Source organism: Malurus melanocephalus, unplaced genomic scaffold, assembly GCF_030028575.1.
Source record: "Malurus melanocephalus ecotype Western Australia unplaced genomic scaffold, MMel_1.1 scaffold_33, whole genome shotgun sequence".
In the NCBI taxonomy this organism is placed as follows: domain Eukaryota; kingdom Metazoa; phylum Chordata; class Aves; order Passeriformes; family Maluridae; genus Malurus; species Malurus melanocephalus.
The window spans coordinates 1,333,437-1,357,004 of NW_026623265.1; the positions used below are offsets into that span (position 1 = coordinate 1,333,437).

General features: G+C 35.9%; 1 protein-coding gene across 2 annotated transcripts; it reads left to right on the forward strand.

The window, feature by feature from the left end:
* Window positions 1-56: 56 nt before the first annotated feature.
* EXO1 (exonuclease 1) lies at window positions 57-17,489 on the forward strand. 2 transcript variants are annotated; one of them, XM_057363981.1, is made up of 13 exons: window positions 57-558; window positions 2,849-2,968; window positions 3,838-3,961; window positions 4,724-4,861; window positions 5,074-5,286; window positions 6,602-6,789; window positions 7,642-7,738; window positions 8,302-8,509; window positions 9,483-9,732; window positions 11,323-11,791; window positions 12,307-12,408; window positions 13,874-14,067; window positions 15,432-17,489. In XM_057363981.1, exons 1-13 carry the CDS (start codon window positions 398-400, stop codon window positions 15,571-15,573), a joined length of 2,406 nt encoding a protein of 801 aa, XP_057219964.1. In that variant the 5' UTR covers window positions 57-397; the 3' UTR covers window positions 15,574-17,489. The 2 variants fall into 2 exon arrangements, with proteins under 2 accessions (XP_057219964.1, XP_057219965.1); XM_057363982.1 differs by having other exon boundaries at window positions 8,305-8,509.
* Window positions 17,490-23,568: the final 6,079 nt, after the last annotated feature.

Sequence of the window (23,568 nt, forward strand, 5' to 3'; positions counted from 1 at the left end):
CGGGGCGGGGCCACCGCGCTCAGCGCGCGCTGCTTGAAAGCCCCGGGCGGCCACCGCGCGCTACGGCCGAGCTGAGCCGGGCCGGGCCGGAGGAGCCGCGTCTGCCCCAGCGAGGCGCGGGCTGGGGCTGTGTCCCCGCGTCCCCCGATCCCTCCCTGGCCCCACTTCCAGCAGCAACGAGGTACAGCCGCCGTCGCCGCCGCGTGGGGGGAGGCAGCTCCGACACGGGGTCCGTGGCGGCACCCGCAGGAGCTTCTGGTGACCCTGTCGCGGCCCAGCGCCCCGTCTGTGAGCTGACCTTCCTCGTTCCTCGAGCGAAGATTAAGAGAGAAGATCGAGAGCACAAAACACTTGGCTCCATCCTTGCTCGCACCTTTTCCCCCCACTCTGCGGCATCATGGGGATCCAGGGCCTGCTCCAGTTTATTAAGGAGGCTGCCGAGCCTTCCCACGTGAAGAAATACAAAGGGCTAACGGTGGCTGTGGACACCTACTGCTGGCTGCACAAAGGCGCCTATGCTTGCGCTGAAAAGCTGGCCCGAGGAGAGCCCACAGATCTGTAAGTCTTACGTTTAAGTCTCGGCCATTTTACAAACTAAAGGTTTGTTAACTTGGTGTCTTTTGAACTAAAAACTACATAATAGTTTCGCTTTTTACTATTGAATTCTCAGTCCCAGTTGAACTCTTTGGAAATGGAAATTTTGACGATAAAGGAACAGCTTTCCAGCTAGGCAAAATAAATATTAAAGTGCACACTGGGGAACAAACTCGAAAAAATATTGTTTTGTTAAAATACCAAGTTTTTTCCTAGCATGTCTCACTCTCAACAATAATCTAATTTCTCAGATGAAATTCTGTACATGCAGTTCTTTAATTTCAAATTTAGTAGTATTTTCAGGAATTTATTTTGTATGTACAGTTTGTAAATACTGCTGTGAGAAAGGTAATGATACCAAAGAATTATGGAAGCTCTGAATAAGGTGTGAGGTTTTTGCTTCACTTACTGTGTTTTTTGTAAAAGTGGCTTTTCTAAAACACATTTTCAGAGTTACATTTCTAGGGAAGGAAACAAACAAAAATTGTGGTCATATTTCACGTTCAGTTTTGCAACTTAGATTAGGTTTGCATAAATTCTTGCTCATCTCTGGAAAACTAGGTTGAACTCTTGTTTTAGATTGGATATAGGTAAAATTGGAAGGGATCACTAGATGTCATCTCATCTAATCTCGCTACTCATGCAGCTTCCCTTAGAGCACATCACTCAGGGTTGTATCCAGATGGCATTCAAACCCCTCCAGAGAAGGGAGAGACTCTAAAACCTCTGTGGGCAACCTGTTTCAGTGCTCGGTTACCTGGACAATAAGGAAGTTCTACGTATATTCTAGTGGAATCCCTGTGTTTTCAGCAGGTTTCTGCCTGTTGCCTTTTGCCTATCACTTGCCACCACCCGGGACCTTGGATCCATCAAATATTTGATTGGAGGCAAGAGAGAATTGGTACTTTTCAAATGGATTCAAATATTTTCTCCTGGTTATGTTCATAAGAAGAGCTGTGGAGTTTCATCCAACCCTGCCTTGAAGATAGTGGAGGTTCCTCAGAATCCTGAGGATATGATACATTCCAGTTGAGCAAAAAAAAATTGACTGTCAGGAGAAATATTTGCAGTCATAGGAAACTTTGGAATGGCTTCATTTAAATACATAGGTACTTTATCTGGCAAATCTTGTTTTGATCCTAGACCGGCACTTTAACTGTATTGTAGCGTCCTTTCACACTTTAAAATTCATCTGGATTAAGGTGTTAACAGCTACAGTGCTACTTGCTCCTCTCTTTCAAAAATCATTATTATTTTTCAGTAGCTCTAAATACAGTTTCTTCAGGGCTCATATCCTTGCATTCCAAATGCTTCTAAGTCTCTTTTCCCCTCCCTGTTGACAAGATTGCTCTTGCTGCTTTAAGCAGTATCCTTAAAATAAACTTGATTTTTTTTTTTAATTGAGCATCATTGTAATGTGCTTGCTTAGAGTTTACAGCAGATATTAGATTTTAGTTCTGTGCTGCTGGTAAAATGATCTGTAGAAATAGCGGGTAAGAAGATGAGAGGTCTGAGGGAATAAATAACATCTGGAATTCCCAGCAAATATATTTTCAAGGGGTGGGCTTTGAAGGCAGTGGAGGATTGCCTCCTGGTCCATATGCTGTCTTCACAGTACAGATTAGGGAATTTTCTGCCTTTTGGAATATTTTCAGTGCTGTGCCTGTATTTCTAGTATGGSAAGATAGGTTTGTATGTCTTGTCCATATAAATATGATAGATATTTCGATCATCTGGAGAGAAGAGTGGATAGTTCCACAAGGAGTGATTTAGTAACACATCACTCCTTCCTATTCTATGAATGTGCATTTAGTCTTCTTTTCTGGGGAAGGATCATGTACTATGTTGTCTGCCTCCTGATTATCTGGCCATTATGAATTGAGTTGCTGAAAGTAAAGAGATGATCCATGTTTTAATGTATCAAGTTTTTGTCAATGTTGAATCCTAATGTAGCAACATCAAACTGAATTATGCTTGAATTCTTATTTCATTTTGTCTAGGATAGAGGAGAAGTCATCCCAGTTCTTATTTAGGAGGTAGACCATTTCTCTTGGTAAAAAAGCCAACCAGACAGCATTCAAGTGTTCTTAGTTTTTTGTGATACTGGAGAAATATACAATCTGTTATAATTTTTGAACGATAGATAGTCCTAAACTTAAAGTTCTCCTTTCCTGCAAGTGAAAAATATGTAACAGACCTGTGGTTAACAACAAAATCTATCTTTCTTTTCTTACTTTTGTTTTTGTTGATACAGTTATGTAGTTTTCTGTATGAAACTTGTTAATATGCTCCTGTCATTTGGAATTAAACCAATTTTGGTATTTGATGGATGTACCCTACCCTCTAAGAAGGAAGTGGAAAAGGCACGACGGGAGTAAGTACTGATCTGTATTGACTTGCAAGCAAAGCAGTTTTATCAAAAGTCAAAATCAAAAAACCTCTAAGTAGGTAGCAAGCTCTGGTAAAGTCCCCTGCAATATAGTGTGATTTCTTTTAATTACAAGTCATACTGACTTTAGAGGTTTTAGTCCAAAAATAGCAATGCACTTCATAAATGAAAGCCATTTTATAGAGGAAGGAAGTAAACATTTGAGCACTAGTTCCTGTAATGTATTAGAGGCTTTTAGTTTACCCACACTTGTGATCTCCAAACATAAAAGATTTTCTCCTAATATAATTTTATTTAAAAATAACACCTCCTTCCTTATCCTTCTTTAGAATTATTCATATAAATTTGTTTCAGGTTTGGACACTGGTCCCTCTAAATGGGACTTTTCACTGAAGCTGTGAGAATTTTTTAGTAGTGGTTGTTATTAATAAATTCTCATGAGACACATGCTTCCTTCTGCGTGAACTATTTCCGATATACGAAATTAAGTAAATTAGGTTTTGTGTCCCCTAAATCAATGAGTATCTAGTGTCAGGTATTCCCACCTTCCATTAGGTCTATTTTACTGCAATCTGAGAGTGGATGCATTCCTTCTTTTATGCTGCTGATTTCAATTCCTGATTTATCACTGTTTTCTGAGAAAATATTCTAAATTTCAACATTCAATTCTAGTTGTCCTTGTCAATACAATGACCTAGTTATCCTTTTGTTTTAAAAAATTATGCAGTATCCCAGATTTGGAAAGTGTTGCAATTTTTTCCCCCTTTCTTACCTGTACCTCTTTAGTCCTTTCTGCTATTTGGTAATTTAAGTGAAAAATAATCTGACATTGGTGGATATTGTCTTTCTTTTAGGAAGCGTCAAGCCAGTCTTCTGAAGGGGAAACARTTGTTGCAGGAAGGGAGACTCTCAGAAGCTAGGGAATGTTTTGGGCGCAGTGTAAATATTACCCATGCTATGGCTCATGAAGTTATTAAAGTAAGTTTTCAACACTCTTGATAATGCCCCTTTTAAAAAAATCTATGCAGTAGGTAGCATTTCCTACTCTGTATGTGTGGCTACATCACTACCTCTTCTATATGGGCAAGAAAAGAGTTCACTCCTACTTAGTCTCTAATAGCCCTGCATGTTATTGGATTGTCTCAGACACAATTAACAAACTTCTCTTCAAGTTTATTATGCCAATTTGTATAAATGATAATGATAAATAGTGAAATACATCTCTTCTTACTGCTATGAATTGAACTTGATAACACCTCTGTCTTACTTTTGCTGCACAAAAAATAATCACAATTTTTTGGTATTTTTTCCCTTGTCTAGTTTCTGGGCATAGACTACAGAAAAATATTGGCTGATTAAAAGTTGTTCTAGTAGGTTTTTGCTATACTTTCAATGCAGTTATAGGATCTTTATCAAAAAGTATTAAGTTTGTTCTAGTGCTGTTCTCCCTTATCCAGAATATAACTTGTGTGAGTTTGAAGTTGGCACCTGTAGTCAGATGGAGTGGCAAGAGTGTTACAGGAGAGGTTGTTTTGTAAACCAGTGTGTGTAGATCTAAACTGCTAGAAATTTGAGTTTTTGCTTATGAAATATTGGGGTCTTACTGGGGCCAGGATGAGTGTGTGATTAGAGAAGTCATGGTTTTGGCTTTTTAACATAGAGGTTCTTATGCTTTCAGATGACTTAATGAAATTACTGAAAATTGATGCAAATGCTTGTATGCTTTTTGTTTATGGACAGGCTGCACGAGCCCAGGGAGTTGATTGTATTGTTGCTCCTTATGAAGCTGATGCTCAACTGGCTTATCTTAATAAGATTGGCATGGTTCAAGCTATAATTACCGAAGACTCTGATCTTTTAGCTTTTGGATGTAAAAAGGTATGGAAGAAAATACTGATAGCCTTTACTTCTTGCTTATATCTTAAAAACAGAGTTTGAAGATACGTGTCACGTGTGGATTTAACTCTTCTACAGTAAATGTGGGAAACGGAAGAGATGAGAATAGCACTTTGCCTCTCTTGTTTCCACCAAGTGCAATGAACCATCTTACATGGGTGAAAATTATTGTTTTCACTTCCTCTTAATTTCAGGTGTTTCTGAAAATTGACAAGTTTGGAAATGGACTAGAGATAGATCAAGCTCGACTAGGAAACTGCAAGCAGCTTGGAAATGTATTTACGGAAGAGAAATTCCGCTACATGTGTATTCTTTCTGGYTGTGACTACCTCCCATCAATTCATGGAATTGGGCTAGCTAAAGCATGCAAGTTACTAAAATTATCCAATAATCCAGACATTATAAAGGTAAATTCAGTTTTACTTTGTGTTTTGCTTTTTTGGCAGCCTATATCAGTATATATGAAATTAACACAATTGAAATATGAATGGTTCTTCTTTTGTTTTGAGGAGAATACTAAAGAGTATTTTTACCTGTGCTTTATAAAGATGCTGAAGTAAACTTATTGAAGCTGTTATAATAATATAAGAAATACAGTGAGGTAAACTTTAGATAAAGACTTGTAATCCTTCAAGGGATTCTGTTTGAAGAGAAACTTAATTTTTTGTAAGATTTTGAATTYTTTTCCCTCCTGTTTTTTTTTTCTGAGTACTACTTCTGCTGAGTAGTTATTAGAACTGCTGAATGAACTCTTACTTCTATATAAGTACATGTTTATCTGTATGGGGGAGGAGTAAAGATTGAGACTCTTACTTAATGTAATATGTATAAATATGGACATTTCTATATTAAAAATCAATATGGAAAAAATGTGATGTGATTGAAAATAAATTAATATAGGGTGGTTCTTTTCTTGTCCGATGTATGAAATGAAAAATAAATCTTGTATTAGGTATTAGAGAGGCTAAGAGGGTAGAAATAATGTCTTCTGTGTGGGTAGTAAGGGAGTAGAGAGATTAAAAGCTAATAAGAATACCCATGGGGCTGTCCTGAAGAGGCAGGTAAATCTAATCCAGAAATGGATTTTAATATGCAGTCTAATTAACTTAGTGTGTTATCTTCTCTCTAAAGTGTGCTTTATTGTGTTTTATTTTTTTCTCTCACAGACAAAGAACCACGATTTTTAACTTCAAAATGTTTTGTATCRTGTAAAATCAACTAGTTTGGCTTTTGTGGAAGTAAAAAGGGAACTTTGAACTTTTCCCATGCAAATAATTTTTTGCTTAAATGTATCTCTGAGCAAAATGCCAGGTTTTCATCTGGTTAGTTTTGCTTTTTTTTCTCCATTGTTGGAAAAAAAAAAAATTGCTTATATGTTCTGATAATATGAATGTTAAAAATTTGATATGCATTAGTTTATGCAAATATAGCTTAGGGAGATTATCTGTTTTTATAATCACCTTATTTATTTATAATCACCTTGTTTATTTATGTATGTATTATTGAGCAWGGAGTTATAAAAAGTTAAGTAGTGTTATTTATGTGCTTGTAAACAATTTGAGTGGGAAGATCTTTCCTTCCCATTTAAGTTGAATCTGCTTGCTGCAGTAGGACACTCGTTCTACATTTAATTACAAGCAAAGATAATTAACAGATGAAATGTATTTAACCTTTTGTGTGAACTGTTTAAATGAAAGAGTTGATTAATTTCTTTTTTGACAGATTATTAAGAAAATGGGGCAGTACTTGAAGATGAATATAACAGTACCAGAAGAATACATACAGGGTTTTACACGAGCTAATAATACCTTCCTTTATCAGTTAGTTTTTGATCCTGTTAACAGAAAATTAGTTCCTCTGAATGTATATGGAGATGATATTGATCCAGAAACACTGATTTATGCAGGACGGTATCCTTTGTGTTGAAACTGCGGAATGGGGAAATAAGGGTGAGCWGATGTGGGATCTTATAATTTTCATTGTACCTGTGGCGTACTTCATTGGATCCCTATTGTTGACTAAAGCCTGGCTTTTCTGCAGTCTGAAACTGCAGAGGGGGGTGGTTTCTTCTTTTCTTCTTTGCTCTGATTTTCATCAATTAAAAAAAAGTGCGGGGGGTAACTAAGTGACCTATCATTGATACATAGTTTTAGGCAGAAGTTATTTCTGATTTTTTCCTCTTTGGAAAACAAATTGTTAAATACAGTTTATATTTAAACTGAATTGCTTTATGACTGTCTTGAATTTTACTTGTGTTGTGTGTGGTAATGTCTGCCAGTTTAATTCTTATAATTCCAACTCATTCTCTAAGCATTTCCTGTTTTATCGAACCACTCTTCCTATAGACAAAGTAGCATTTTGCCACATTTCTGCAACATAAATTTCAGCATGAAGATTAGGAAAATGGTGAGATAGAGGGGACTGTTGAAGCAGTTACTAGCTTCCTATGTTCGAGCTACCTAATCTCTGTCATTTCCAGAAATTAGGAAGGAGAAAGTTGATACCTTTCCTGCTGATAGTTGAAGGATTTAATTTTGAGTTCCATGTTTTGCTAGGGATTTCAGATCTATTACTGCTGTTCCATACTACTGCTGGAATTATTTTTCCATCAGATTGAGCTAAGAGTGGTAGTATTAGTCCTTTTGGTTAATATTCTAGCCATGCTTTTTAGCACAAGAACAGGAAAATGGCCATTCTAACTTTTTTCGATACAGTTGTTGAAATATAATATTCAGATTTTTCCTTTACTATGATGAGAACAGACATTTTGGTGATGGTACTGCTTTTCAAATTGCTATTGGCAACATTGATATCAATACAATGGAACAAATTGATAATTACAATCCCGACACGGCACAGGTAACAATATCTTTCTTCTGAAGTTATAAAGTAAGAATTTGATGTTGGTCTGAATGTTAATGGGAAAATATTATTGAATGTTATTCACAAATTAATTGGCAGTGAAAGCTATTCTGGTGTTACAGAAACTATGCTCCCACACACATAATTCTCACTCTTTTTAAAGGTAAAGTTTTATTTTTCATGGCATTTGACTTTAGTATTTGTTTTACTTTCATACTTTTTTGGCAAGTCCTTAATCCTATTTACAAAAGTAAATAGGACTTAAAAAGAAAAAACTCAGACTTTTGGATTTCTTCCAAGAATAATCCAATATTATGTTTTCTGAACAGAAATAAAGTTTAAATTTGGTCTGACATAAGCAGATAGTCACTTGTGCCATATTGAAATGAAGATATCATGGCAGCACAAAAAATGTGGGAACAAAAAAAAAGTTTATGTGGGGTATGTCACTAGATGTACAAATGCAAAAATCCTTTTATGCAAAGTGAGGAAATCATAGGTAGAAGGCAAGATTATAAACATGTGTCTTGATTTTTAATCGTTGTTTGTAACCTGTACAGCAGAGAAGTTGTGGCTGGAATGACCAACATGGTAATCATGTAAATAGCATTTGGAGCAGAGAATACAAGTTCAGCCCTACTGAAGATACTGCTCCTCCTAAAATGCATTTCCCAGAGAAACCAACAACCAAAGGCATGGAGAAAATAATTAGTGTTAAAGGACTAAAACTTCCAGGCAAAGAGCTCTTGGTGAAAAGGCCAAGGAGTGGTATGTTTTTATTWAACAAATATATGAGTAACAGTAGAAAGCTATGGGGAAAATAAGGATTTTATCTTGTACTTTATGGTATAAGACATTAGAGGCTTAACTCTGAAATCTTATTGTCTGTATTCTGTTTTCAACAAGCTACAAGACTAACAAGCTGTAATACTAAAACCTAGATTATGGTTAAGGGTGACAGAAAACTTTCAGCAGGCCTTGATTTTAAATTTCTTTGGTTTGCTGTAAAACTCTGGTGGTTTCAACTTCAAGTTATGTTTAATACAATCTTTATTTTGATATATTTTTGATGTTAATTTCTAACTTAAAATACCTTGTGAAAAAGTTAAAACATCCTGTTTTTCCTAGAATTGATATCAGGCCAGTTAAAAAATGTAAAGAATGTTTTCTGTACTCTTCTGATACTGTGCTGCCTCTATGCCTTATATAGGTGTTCTTTGTGCCAACTTTCTCACTTTTTCTAGTGCACCTGTGATATCTTGTCTTCTATATCACCTGAGTTACATGTGTTCAAATAAACTGTGGGCTTGTAAGAGAAGAGGCAATTCCTTGTTTCTATTGTGCTTTATCTAATATGTCAAGTGTTTTCTCTTCCTCTGCATCCTTTGCTTTCTGTTATACTACTAGGGCTTTGGTTTTTTCCCTTTGTTACTCCTGGCATCTTCCTAATCCCTCACTTACCAAAGTCTGCAGGTAGTTTAGCAACCTGCCTTTCAGTCAAATGTAGCTTCATTTTAATTGTTCTGCCTTCACTCCATCTAGCTCTTCACTGAGTTATTTTTAAGGCTACGTACTAGAAAACAATGGTGTAAAAGACATCTAAACTGTATGGTCAATAATGTTCTTACCAGACCTTACTAATATTTTTTAGCCTGTACGAGTAACTATGTAACATTTAGTAATCTCATAAACTGGTTGATTGTGGAATATGCTTTTACAGTGATGCTTAAATTGTCTTTAGATTCAGAAGAAATGTCTGATGGAGATCTGTTGAAACAATACTCATTTTCAAAAGCAAAAAGAATCAAGGAGGAGAATGTTCGTAATGGTCAAAAGAGTGTGTCAGCAATACAAAGCCTTGATTCTCCASGGAATTGCATCACTCAAGAAAGCTCTAACTCCCTGCCCAGGCTTAGAAATAAATTTGCTTCGTTTTTACAGAGGAAAAACAAAGAGGAGGATGGTGTAATTGYTCCAGGAACAAGAAGCAGGTAGGCTTATGTCACATGTTTGCATAAGTAGCAAAATACTATTTGCTATCCTGGTTGCTAAAAWAACTTGAATGCTGAAAAGAGGAAAAATGCTACATCAAACTCTTTTATGCAACCCTATGCCCATGAGCCAAGATGGAGGATCCTTTGTGCTAAGCATGCTATCTATCGGTGAGACAGATAATATTCATTTTTTACTGCAGAACTGAAGACTAAGACTATTCATAGAATGGTTTGGTTTGGAGGAGACCTTAGAATCATCTCATCCCAGCCTCCCTGACATTGTCAGAATACCTTTCAATAGACCAGGTTGCTCAGAGATCCATCCAACTAGATCTTGAACACTTCCAGGAATGGGGCATCTGCAGYTTCTCTGGGCAACCTGTTCCAGTGCATCACCACAGTCACAGTAAAGAACTTCTTCCCAATATCTAATTTCAACCTCATTCAGCTTTAGATCATTCCTTTTTGTCCTGTTACTACATGCCCATCCCGCTCTCCTGAAGACTCCCCTGTAGAYGCTGCAAAGTGCTATAAGGTCTTCCTGGAGCCTTCTCTTCTCCAGGCTGAGCAACCCTGACTTTCTCAGCCTGTRCTTGTAGGAGAGGTGCTCCAGCCCTGTGATCAATTTAGTGGCCYTTAATATAATATTCAGTACCTCTGGGTATCAAAATCAATTAGGAATTGGCTGGGGTTTCTTTCCAGGTAAAGGACATATATCTCAAAAAAAAAACCCCAAAGTAGCTGCTTTGTGCAAATATGTAAGCAGTTAGTGAATACATGGATGTCAGCTGACAGGGCTTTTTGTTCATTTCAGTAAAGCTAGGCCTCCTCATACCCTGTGATAAATAGCTGTCCTTATCCCATCCCATTCAATTGACACTGCTAATCTCTGCAGCAGCACTTTGAGAAGAGGGACTTTGTTATGTTTTGGGTTTTTTTCACTTAAAAAAAGTAGCCACAGCTACTTGAATTTGTTTTAAAAAAACATTATCACAATTAAGTCTATTATTGTGTAAATTTTATCTTAAATAATCTGAATATTTTAGAGCAGTGTGGTTTTTTAAGGGGACAGTCTTAATACCTGAGTTTTAAAGCACACCTTTCTGAGCTGAAAATTTTTGAAAATTTTTTTTATATGTTGCATCAAAAATTAAGAGTTGTCACTGATGGTAGGTTCTTCCCTAAATCTGTGCTCAGTAATCTCAGAAGCTGTTGCTATTCCATGGAAAAGAAGCAGTAAAGTTCTAATTTTGTTGATAAATGGTGCTGAAGTATTTTGCTATTGCTTAGCCTTATCCCTAATTAATATAGTCTTAAATTTTGTAGGATTTCTAGATGTTTTCTCTTTCAGGTGAAGAATAATCTTAGTATTTCAGTCAATGAATGACATTTTTTACAGATGCCTCTTCCTGCTTTTTTTACTGTAATTTTCCAAATACCTCCCTGAGGGATTTTGCCCATTGTCAAAATAATTTGTCTGCAAGTGTACCTTGAAAATAAAATTAATGGATAGAGACAATAATGGAGACGACATACCTGTTTGCATAACTTTTTTCTCCCTTGTCTTTACCTTTTTTTCTCTTTTAGGTTTTTCTGCAATGATGCAGTTATGTTTGACAGTAGAGCAAAGAAGGATGATAGTGATCTAGCTCAACATGCTGAGCAGGACTCATGCATGGAGAAACAGGAAGCAAAACCTGTAGCAGAATATGTTTCTCAGTTTCCAGAAACTGAAAAATCAAGGACTGTCTCTAGACCTCCTGGAGAAAAGAAGAAAAGTTGTTTCCAGTGGTTTAGTAGCTACGTTAGTAATTCAGGAAATCTTGGTGCATCTCACAGTGTATTTTCACAGCAATTTCACCAACAGAGAAACAACTGTGTTGTRTCAGAGGAACATCAGGTTAATGGGGTAGTGTGTGATGAATCAGAGGAAGAGTCCTCCCCCTTAATAGAACTGGAAAAGTCAGCACAGTCTCATGGGTCTTGTGAGCCATCAGAATACAGGTTGGAGTCTTCAGAAACACTACAAGGGTCCGACAACAATTCAGGTGCAAAAGTAAGAAAATTTGACATTGTTTCAGCATTTGTTTTTTCTTTTAATAATTGAAGAAATTATGCAGTGAAGTCTCCTCTTCAGAATGGTGCCACACCAAGATTATATAGCTTGTGCTAACAAAACTTGTCTCTAAAAAGAATCACAGAATGATCATATTTCATTCTCATCAATGCTTAACTTAATATGTTAACCCATTCTACACAATTATCTTAAATAAAGTCTGTTCTCTGGTTTTAGCTTGTCTTCAGTCTTTCTGCTGCTATCACTGCAGTGGCTTATAAAAACACCTGGTAGGCAAGCTTTTGTTCTCTGCTTTTTTTAGCTCCTGAAGTACTTTTAGAAAGCRTAAGTGTGTCTTTGCAGTGTTGCTTGCTAAAAGCCCAGGTTTTTGTATAAATTCTTAGAACAGCTGAAAACGTTATACTTTAAATTATACATGTGTAGGTATGAAAACATGTATTGCATTTATGAAAAAACATGACCCGTTGTAAAACCAAATCAATTTTCTCTTTAAGGAATCTGATTCCAATTCAAAACTGGCTGATGAGCAATGTACTGTGTCTCCAGCATTTTCTGCTGTTAAAACTGACAAAAAAATTCCAATCATGAAGACCAAGGTAAGAGTTCTTTTGTTTTTATGAGCTTTACTAAACTCTGAAAATCAGAATTTCTTCTAGTTGATTTTAGAACTTCTAATGAAAGATTTAAGCAATGCAAATGTTGGAAAGACAAAACTGTGTTCTTGTTCCTCTGTTGGATCTGAGATGAAATATAACAAAGCCATCTATGATCGATAATAAAGTTGCACCTTGTTTGGGGATTCTAAGCACTGTGGTATAAAATAAGTCAAGCTAAGGCAAAAAACTCCACTTCAGGTGTTATGATATAAATTCCAGTAATGTTCACAGTCCAAATAGTCACAAGATACAACTGTATTTTGACTTCTCTGTTGTTTTCTGAAAGTCTAAGAGTAAACTTMTGTTCCTTGTCTTTGAGATATTTCTTAAGAGCTTAATATCTTTGTATACTTGATAAAAACTTCTAAGACTTTAACAGCTCTGGCTCCTTAGGTGTTGTCATTAGAATTGGCCGCAAGATGAATAAGTAAGGGGAAGATGTTTTCATCCTTTTATGTATACTTCTACTAAATTTTCTTGTAGGCATACTGAAAATCACAAGCTTTTCTCTGCCAGACAAGAATATTGCATGTTTTGTAAAATAGTGACATCTTGTGGTGATTTCTTGTTAGGAACGTATTTGTTAAGAAATTTACGTTTGTATTTTGGAACATAAACATTTTTCCTGCTTCTCCTCAACAAGACTGAGCAAGGAAGTCATCCTGGGATTCTGAATTCTATTACTTTGGTTTTAAGGCTATATTTAATGTTTTACTTTGTTTTGCTCACCTTTGAAGGTATTATTGGGAAAATGAATATATTAAATATTGGGGAATATACATAATGGAAGTACTGGTGTAATATTAGCATCATGTAAACAAAAAATTTCAGTATGCTTGGAGCCTTCTGAAAACAAGTGCTGAAGTTCAAAAAAAGCTATCCTGACAACAACAACCAATAGGTCAGTCATGTTGTCACTTTGACCCACCCAGATTCTTAAGACTCCTCTGAGTCATAGGACCTGTAAGACCACAGGAGAGGGAAAGCAGAGATAAGAAGCACCCCTTTTGGCTCAGTTTTCTTTTAGGATTTACTAAAATGTAGGTTTCTTATTAGGACCCTGCGAGTGTAAAATAACAGAAAAGTTTGCTGGTATGTTTGACTGAATTACCGTGAAAGAGTATGATGGGATTTCAGATTTCTACCTTGCAAATTAGAATGTGAGTCAGTGTAAAAGTATGTCTGAATTTTTTCTATTTTTAGGAATGGATAGTATTTCTTTTTGTAGCAGATGAAGGCACAGAAGGATATCTTAACCTGTGAAATAGATTTTTTTTCTATTCCTGACATTCCAGCTTTGTTTGCAAAGCACTTTGGTTTTTTGATTATAAGCTTTGCAGCATAATATCTGTTGTTTGCTGATTGCAGTTTTAACCATGTGTACTGCAATATTAAAATCACGCAGGTTCCCGGCTTACGTAAATCCAGTAATATAAGGTCACATATGGTAACAAAGCTCAAGCCATTGATACCAGCTAAAGTAAGTGGACTAAGCAGGAAACTCTCACCTGTACAGAAGAGAAAGGACTCTGATACTGAAAATAAGCTGGGAGTGCAAACCACCATTGGTGAACTCTGGAAAAGCTTCCAATTTAAAAGGTGAGTTGCTGTAACTCTACATAGTATCCTGTGTACTTTATTCCCAGAGAAACAATTTCAAAGCAGGCTCTATATATGTTCTCTATGCAATGTAATAAGGATAATAGCCCAAGAACAGCTGTTTTCTGTATTGAATTTATAACTTCCTAAGCTTGATGTAAACATGAAGCACGGCTTTTGGTAAGTATGTTTTTAGAATTACTTTTTTCTTTCTAAGCAGGAAAAAACTCTCAGCTAAAATTCATTTAATGAATTTTATTGATTATTATGTTTAGTTTGCCATAACTGATGTGAAAATCAGTGCCATTGCTTGCCATCAAACACCAAAAGTAATTTCTTGGCCTAAATGCAAAAACTGCATAAAAATGCTAAATTTARTTGAATACAAGGTTGTTTCTATTTAACTCTGTGTCACTCACATTTGGAGATGGCTGATTGTCTGAAGTGTAATATTAGCATTCTGTTTTCAAGATGATGTTGAGTTGATGGAATATTTCTGTTAGCTGGAGTATCTGATTACAAGAGACATTTTTGCACGTTATAAAATGCTTTTCCTTGTGCAGATGATGTGACTAGCTTTATTGCTTGACCTCTAATTGTGAATGTGTGACCAGGGTTGCTCACAGGGAGAAAATTCATATATTCTGATTTATCAAAATACAGGCAGATAGAATAGCGTGAACGTAGATGGCACTCTCTGCTGATGATTTCAAGACTAGGCTCTCACCATGCACATTTTATCCATCCAGTTTTGGCTGGTTTGTAACTTCTGGGCATTTGTACTGGGATACTTATTTTTGTAGTACTTACGTCTGTGTAAGTAATTGTTTATTAGGTTTTAGGGGATTCTTTTCTCACCATATGTCACAAAATCGGGTTTTTAACTACTAGGACTTGCTTTGTTCTGAGTATTTTCTTTATTTTTTAAGATTTTAAGATGTTTCTACATTAGCTTTACGCTTTAACAATTATGCTACCTGATGGCAAATAAATCATGTGGGACTCTAGCTTGTTCTGCTTTAATGTCAAGGCTCACAGGACATATATATGTAAAACTACACTTATTCAGAAGACTTAAGTGTTAAGGAGGCATGTACAACCCAGACTAGGATGGGGTACATACAGTCTTCCATAAATAAATCCAAGAGTTATCACTCTGTCACTTTCAGTGAAGTTGTTGGGCTGCAATGAAATTGAAATTACAATTTTGCATCACAGATTTTTTTTATTTTGTACTTATTMTTAGATAGAGTAGGTAGTTAGTGAGGGGTCTTGCTTTGTTTTAACCTATATACTCTTACTGGCCTGTGGTTAAGAAACACAAAATATAACATTTTTGGTTTTGTGTTTGTTTTTTTGTACAGAGAGTATGAAAAACTTCCTTCTTGTAGAAAGTCAGATCCTTTGTCTCCAATCAAAGATAATATACAGCTGACACCAGAAACAGAAGAAGAAATCTTTAATCATCTGGAACGCAGTCATGTTCAGCGAGCTATATTCCAATGAACTACATGCTGCTTACAATGGGATTTTAATCATTGTCGAAATTTACCTTTTGGATATTTCATCAATATAGACAAGATGCTTTGAAAACCAGCAATATACTTTAGTCTGACTAGTCATTTATTCTCTCTTTTCTAAAAGCATGCATTCAAAGGCACAATTCTATACTGACTGGAATAAAATAATTCAGATTCCTGTGTTCTCTTATTGAAAGACCCCATGCTAAACTTTTGTCCAAACACTTTCTCAGTTGCTCCCAGGCATTTTATGTAGGTCTCACATACAATTCAAGTTTCTATGATGGCAGAAGAACAAGTTTGTGTCTTAATTTTTAATAATGAATTATTTACCTCTTTTTTCCTCTTGAGGCTAATCTGGCTTCAAGACAGGTTTAAAACTACTGTCCAGTGTGCATAACAGTCTGCAACATACTTCCAGTACTCTGATAACTATTTCTTTTCATTATAAGGTAAGATTTGCTCTCTCAACAGTTGGCTTTCTGTTTGATAGTCATGTTGGTGGTGGAATAACTTGGGGTCTGTAGAAAGGAATATCACAGATATCTTATACCCAGATTCTAACATTAATAGAATGATATACAAAAAAGTGTAGTGTTCCTCTGTTTAACCTGCCTGTTTCATATTTATGTTCTTCAATAACAGACACGCAAAATACCAGTTCTCAGAGGCAGGGTTACAAGATAACATTGCTATCACAACTGGCCGAGCTTCAGTGTTCAGCTAAAGGGAAAGAATCCAGGAGACTAGGGGTCCTTGCTATGTTTGACTGAATTACCGTGAAAGAGTATGATGGGATTTCAGATTTCTACCTTGCAAATTAGAATGTGAGTCAGTGTAAAAGTATGTCTGAATTTTTTCTATTTTTAGGAATGGATAGTATTTCTTTTTGTAGCAGATGAAGGCACAGAAGGATATCTTAACCTGTGAAATAGATTTTTTTTCTATTCCTGASATTCCAGCTTTTGAGCTTTTTGCAAGAATTTCAACTTTGAAATTACCTGTGAGAGGCAGGAGTTTTTTAGGCTGCAATGTACTCTTTTTCCTCTCAAGAGAATTTCCATCTGTGAAACTAAGGTGACCAGCTAAATTAAATTACAAATAAGCTGCTTAAAAGAGTATGTTATGCATATATTTGTGGGATCAGCCCTCTTATTTCTGCATTTATGGTGAAAGTATGAGATACAAGAATTGAAGCAGTGGTGCTCTAGGACAGGCTTGCTCTCATAYGTGCACCTCTACAAAATCCCTACTCCTGAAAAGCAGGTTATTTAATGTTSATCTTCATAGTTGAGAATTATCTCAGCTATGATGTTTCAAATATAGGCCAGGGATAAATGTTTATGTTTTCAGTCACAGAACTATTGCCTAGGATGAATTTTTATGTGTTCCAACAAATGTTATAAATATGACAAAATGAATCCTTGAACAGGAAACAAAAATAGTTTATTTTCATCCATTGCTTATTTATCAGTGTGGGAGTTGCAATGTTATTTTGTACAGTGCCTTTTTCCTGCCTCTTCAATCAAAGGGCCACCTGTTCCTGCCTTAGTGGATCATCATAAGAGACAAACTGCTTGTTTTTGTATTGTCAAGGACAGGTAGTTTTAAAGGATTATTTTATGTGCAAACTACATTCTATGTTCTTAAAACAGATTTCCTAAAAATACTTTGTATAGTTTCTAATTTGTACTTTTGAGACCTTGGGTATTGACTTCATATTACAGGGGATTCTTCTCAGGAATAGAAGCATGTCTTACATGTGTTACACATTTACATATAAGCATATAATAGTATTTAGGTTTTATACTTTTAGTATGGGGTTATTATGTTGGTGTTTGGTCTGTGGAAGGTACAATAAYATATGCAAATGAAATAGTGCAAGATTTTGTTCCTGAGGTAAATAGGAAAAACTCCATAGTAAAACTTATTAAGTAGTAAAATAGAAGAAATTATTACAGGTTGTGATGGCCTGGGGAAGATAAAATATAACACCATGAAAAAAAAAAAACCCAAAAACATGGAGAAGGGAGAGTTTGGTAATTTTTGAAAAAACAGGCATTTAAAATTTGGGTAATTGGAAAATGAAGAAGAAATGAGTGGGAGGAATTGAAAGCAGATGGCAAGCAGAGCCATGTCTTTGTGTGTTGCTTGCTTTATAATCTCATATGAAATACTAAATACATCTTTTTAATATTTGTAACTAATATTTCTAATTTTATCACCAGGACTTCTGAGTATTCTTACAAAATGGATGGCATTGCTATACCATATCCAAAGGGTGAATCTAGCCCAGAAAAAACTAAATTTACTGATGGTGGTGTAATCAAGCTTCACTTTTGAAAGTGCTGGCTGGCCCATTCCTTCATCAGAATACCCATAGGACCTATAAATATTCAGTGTCACAGAGAATTAATATGAGAGTGTATGATTATCCAAATCAAGTAATAGCTTTGAAACTGTAGGTAAGTGACTTGTCCAAATTCAACTGAGTATTTCTGCTTAAATCTTATTATTCCCTCTCACACAAATCAATACAATTGTCATTTTTATGAATGCATGGGAATATGGATGTTTTGAGGTCAATTAGCAGCTATTAGCATAATTTTTTGGCAATTAGCTACTTCTGTTAAACTAAATGCAATTTTAGATATTTCACCTTACTGTTTTTTCCTCTAATGGTCTTAATTAAATTAGCTAATGCTAAATTTAGTATATTAAAACCATTTTAATTAGCAAAAATCCTTCAATATTCACCTGATTTACAGTGGACATTTTTAAATGTCTTAGAACTAAACATAAGTATTGATTTATAAATAATTTCTAGAGTAAATATAGAGGACTCTGACTTCTGAGGTAATGGTTGCTAAATATAAGAAACMATTGAACATTTTTGGGTGGGTTTTCATTTGGGGATTTTTCTTGTTGTGTGGTTGTTTTTTCAATAAGATAATTTGCTAAKCAAAGTAGAGTTCAGTTAATGGTCTAAAATCTGATCAAAACTGGATTGTCCTGTGTCCAATGCTATATGAATGTTCAGAGATTTAAAAAAATAAGCTAATATTTATACTGGCTTAAAAGTCTACTTCTTGGGGTCAGTCACAGTGAGAACATCCATCTTCTCACTAAGCTATAAAAATTACATGATTTTGGAGGCTTCTGTGGTTTGTCTTGTTTTTCTTGGTTTCCTGTATCTGGCATGCACTTTCTGCCGACACCAGAATCCTGAAGTGATATCTGTTGGACAAATTTCTGTCTGACAATAAAGACCAGGATACTTGGTCAGTTTTCTTCATGTTGATGTAGTTTTCACCCACTTTGATTTCACAACATTACTAGCTTCAGGTATGCAATAATCCTATGTTCTGGATCAGGATTTTTAAGTCAAATTTCAACTGTCTTTAAAAAAGAAAAAACAATGAAAGTGCACCTACTGTCAGTGCTTAGCTGAATAAATACAAACCACATATAAATATCGCCATATTGGTACTAATGCATCTTTTGCATACCTTCAGGTTTCTTTTTTAAACAATTGTTTAAAACACATAAAAGCTTTGCACAATGGATGAGTTATGATAGTCAAAGTGTAGTTTTGGGGTTGTTTTTTTTTTTGGCTGACAATATGGTATTTCCTTAGCAAAAATAGCATGAAAGGCTTTCCTTTTTTTGCACTGGCCCCCATTTTGATTTATTTATCTATTCAACCATCAAAATGTCTTGCATATCTGCTTTTCAAGCCAGCAGTGACAAGTGAGGAGAAGGAATTTTGTGCATTTTCTGGAGAAGTTGCAATAGTCTGCAGTAGTGATTTCCCCAAAATAAATGATCGTTTGGTCTCCCTTCAAAACAGTCCTCTGAAGATTTTTGTAGTTTCCCAGGTTATAGACTGTTATTCTAATCTTATTTACTTAACCTTGAAGTTAGTTCATTGACATCATTATTTGTCTTCAAGGCAGTAAACAGTGATTACTGAACTTTACAGCTATCAAATGCTGTTTTCATTCTCTCTTTTCTTTTAAGTTCTTGACTTGCTTTGTAGCGCTGGCATGAATGTGAAACAGTAATTTAAAGCATATTTAATCTACCTTTCCTTTTCTATAGTAAAGGACAATATTTGTTCTGCAGTCCTGCTTTTATTTTCCCACACAAAGTTATACAGCTATAGGAAGCACTAAGAGACTGTGAGACTAGATGCCTGAGAAAGTTTTATTTTACTTGAGACTCACTGACTYGTGTGGATTGATGTAGGTGTTTTAAAACAACATCCCAAGACCCTGAATTTGTTTCATTTTTGCCCAGTACCAAATGTTATAGACCTTTGACCTCTGGCAAGCATTTGAAAAACAAAATCCTTCAAATTTTGCTAAAAACTCTTAAGATCTGTTCTGAATCCTCTTCATAAAATACAGCACAAACTTAAGGCAACAGAGCAATGCCAGAGATGGGGAGGTGTTATCAATTATTAGAATGAATATTTAGTCTACCCTAGTCTAGGGCATTAACTAAGACTATTTTTGTAACCAATATAARTAGTAAACAGCAAATTTCTACCTGTAAAGTCTTAGAGCAAATGGTGAAATCTAATTAACAAAAATGCAATTGAATTTCATTAAATAGTGTTTCAGCCTAAAGGTACAGAGGAGTAACAAGGCTTTACACATTGTGACAATGCACATCTCAGAAGGTCTGAGTGCTCACTCTGTTCCTTGTAGGCAAGGCTCTTGCTGAATTCAACTCACTCCCTGTGGCTAAAAAGCTGGGGAATGTTTATTGCTATGCTCATTCAACACAAAATAGAGTAATTACCATCCATATCCTGCTTGAGGATCTGAAAATAGGGACCATTTGTCACAGTGCCTACTCCTGATTTGCTGGCATGCCTTGTAATAAAGTAAGAGATATATTTACACATTTCTGGCCTTAGTACCCTGATTAAAAATCTACACCTGAACCCCACTCTCACAGGGAAAGACTCCCTGAACTTACATTTTCAGCTGAAAAGTTCAAAAAAGCTCCCAGCTCTAAACAAGTATCACCAAATTTAAACCAAATAAAGCCATTCTAGAGTACAAACATTTTATGCGGGGTGTGTAAAGCATTTCTTCCACTCCCCTTGTTAGTCTCCAATAGCAAGGAGTACTGTTGGGCACCAWACGTGAAGAAAAATATAGACACCCTGGAGACAATCCAGAGAGGAGTAAAAAGAATGAACAACAGTCTAGAGGCAGCATGAGGGAGGGTGGAAGGAATTGGCATTGTTTAGTCTAGAGAAGGGAGGACTAAGAAAGGATGGGATATCAGCCCATAACCATGAACACTGTTTCTGCAAAAAAGAAAATATCAACCATAGCTGGATAGAGAAGTAATGAAAAGAACGCAGCAGGGGAGCTTCAATATTGTGGCTAAAGTAACTTTCCTTATAAATAGATTGGTTGAAGGCTTAAAAGTTTTCTGGCTGCCCTTAATTTTTAGTTTAAAAATTAAATACTGATGTCTGCAAAGATGTGAATCACAAATAAACTCTGTATATAAGCTGTAACTCCTAGGCCAATTCAGAAGCCTTAACAATAAACTCTCTAGGATGTCTGGAAGATTTTMTATTAAACATATGCCTGCAGTAAGTCATGCCCACTTAGGATGAYAGGATACTTGTTGCTGAATGCAACTGAGTTGAAGTTGAACGTAATTGGTGCTAAGTTTATAAGTAGCAGCACTCTATTTTCATCTGGGTTTTTATTTCATTTTTCAGGCCAGCAAGAAAATTTCCTGGGGTAGTAATGGTTCAAACCAAATTTTTCTTTGGATCTTTTTCTTTTTGTGGCCACTGAACAGAAACATTGATTTTGCTCATAGTCGTAGTAGTTAATTTTGTGTAAGATCTGGCCCTCTTTCTATTCTGAATCTATAATGTTTTCAGAATTGAAAAGTAGTTTTAGACTTTCAAACCAGTTGCTCTTAATCTTTTTGGAGGAACTTTGGGGAAACTCATTTTCCCTCTTTATGTTGATTTTCTTTAATTCTGAATATTTKGGAGCTGACTTTTCAGCCCTGTCTTCTTGTTCAATTCCTACTCCTTTCTAGGGATCTTAATAATAAATTCACTAAAGACTACCCACTTTAGCTATAAGCAAGTAATAAGTAATCCAGGACACTATGTCTGGATATGTGCATTGGAAATTCATAAAAATGAGAGGATATCTTAAGCTTGTATCATTCTGAACTGAAACTTGGAACTTTACACTTCCTGTGGGGACAGTATTTATATTACTCACATTTACTTTATTTGTGCTTCTAGAGACCTGCTAGCTCAGAAGGGACCATTCACCAGTGATTTGCAAATATATCTAGTCAGAAAAGAGGAACAATCTGGGCTCCCCTTCCCAGAGGGCTGCTAGAAATCATCAGATGTGGCAGGTAGAGGAAGCTACTCTATCACAATTGTATTTTACTTAGTGTGTTATATTGTGCCATACCTTCTTAACTCCTTAAGGATGGGAGTATTGTTGAGTACTTACCTGCTTCACAGAATACATGAACATACAACTGTTGTGAGAGTAAATTCTGAGTTGCAGTCATTTTAGCTTATATAGTTTTCAGTAACAGATCTTAAAGCAACAAAGGTCAACAGTGCTCTCCTTGTTTTTTAAAAAATAGAAACTCTTAAGATTTGGGCTGGCTGGGAGGATTAGCCACTGTTCTCTAAAGTAGCGAGAGAGTGAAAAATAGGACTTGGGTACTTTGAGTCACAGTTCTGCACTGTGACAGAATTCCTGAATTCACCTAAAGCACGCTGAAAATTTATATCAGCAATGAAAACTGATTATAAGACTGTTAGTGTGTGACCTTCTTCAGTGGGTCACAGATAGTCAGAAAGGAATGATATAAATATAAGCCCCAGATCTTCAATTCAAAAGGCTGACTATAAACTTACAATCAGCTTTTAGGAGGTCTGGGAATACCATTGCCTCTTGGTTGATTTTAGGTTCTGCACCAGCAAGGCTAAACAAGGTGAATCGAATAATAGAGATGTGTAGGAAGCAGGAGCAGTGTCCAGCCAGTTAGAACTCACTCCAAATTCCAAGAATAAACATTCATTCCATTACCCTTCCCTCCTGCCCCTGCTTGCATATAACCAGGTGACAAAAATTCTTGGAAAACAGTTACATTTCTGCTGGAGATCAAAGATACACATTTTTTCTGTACAATACTAAATGAATRGATGACACACGAATGCATCAGTCCAATAAGTTATATGTCTAAGWCTCTGTTGTCTGGAGTATAACTTACAAAGCTGCTTCTGCACGTGAGACATGCACCTAATATAGCTGTATGTCTGAACATTCCTCAGCTGTGCCTGCAGGAGAAGGAATGCAGAACTGTTACATCTCCCACATTTATAGCTGTTCTGAAATGCTGGCATGCTCTAGCAATCAGCATTAATACTTGAGTTGGTTTTGTGGATTTCTTGTTTAAATTACTCTAAGTTTAAAGAACTTCCATCTCCTGCATGTGATGTGGATTTCAGATGTSAATGTGCTCATGTCTGTATGTGTGTTGGAGATTAAGAGATTGAACTAGGCGTGTTCTATAGCTCTTAAATACCTGTGGGTTAAGYTTTAAATATAGCATATGTATAATTAACTTCTCCAGTGCTGCATTGCTGCACAACTACAGGAATACGTAGGTACAAAAAGACTTGATATACAATGGTTTCTGTAMTGCCACTGAATTTGCACATACGGAAGTTTTATCATCTGGAAAAATTCTATAACTTACTTTTTTAAAAACCGAAGATGACTTCTGTAAGTGATATAATGCAGTGTATTTTCATGTATGTGATAAACTATTTCAAAGAACACTTGCCAGTGAAATCAGTCAATTGGTTCCATTTGTCTTTTTACAAAAAATAGATTTGGTGTGCACTGAGATGTCTACTCCAGTTGTGCAGCAGGAGAATCCATTATTTATCGTAATTTTGGGG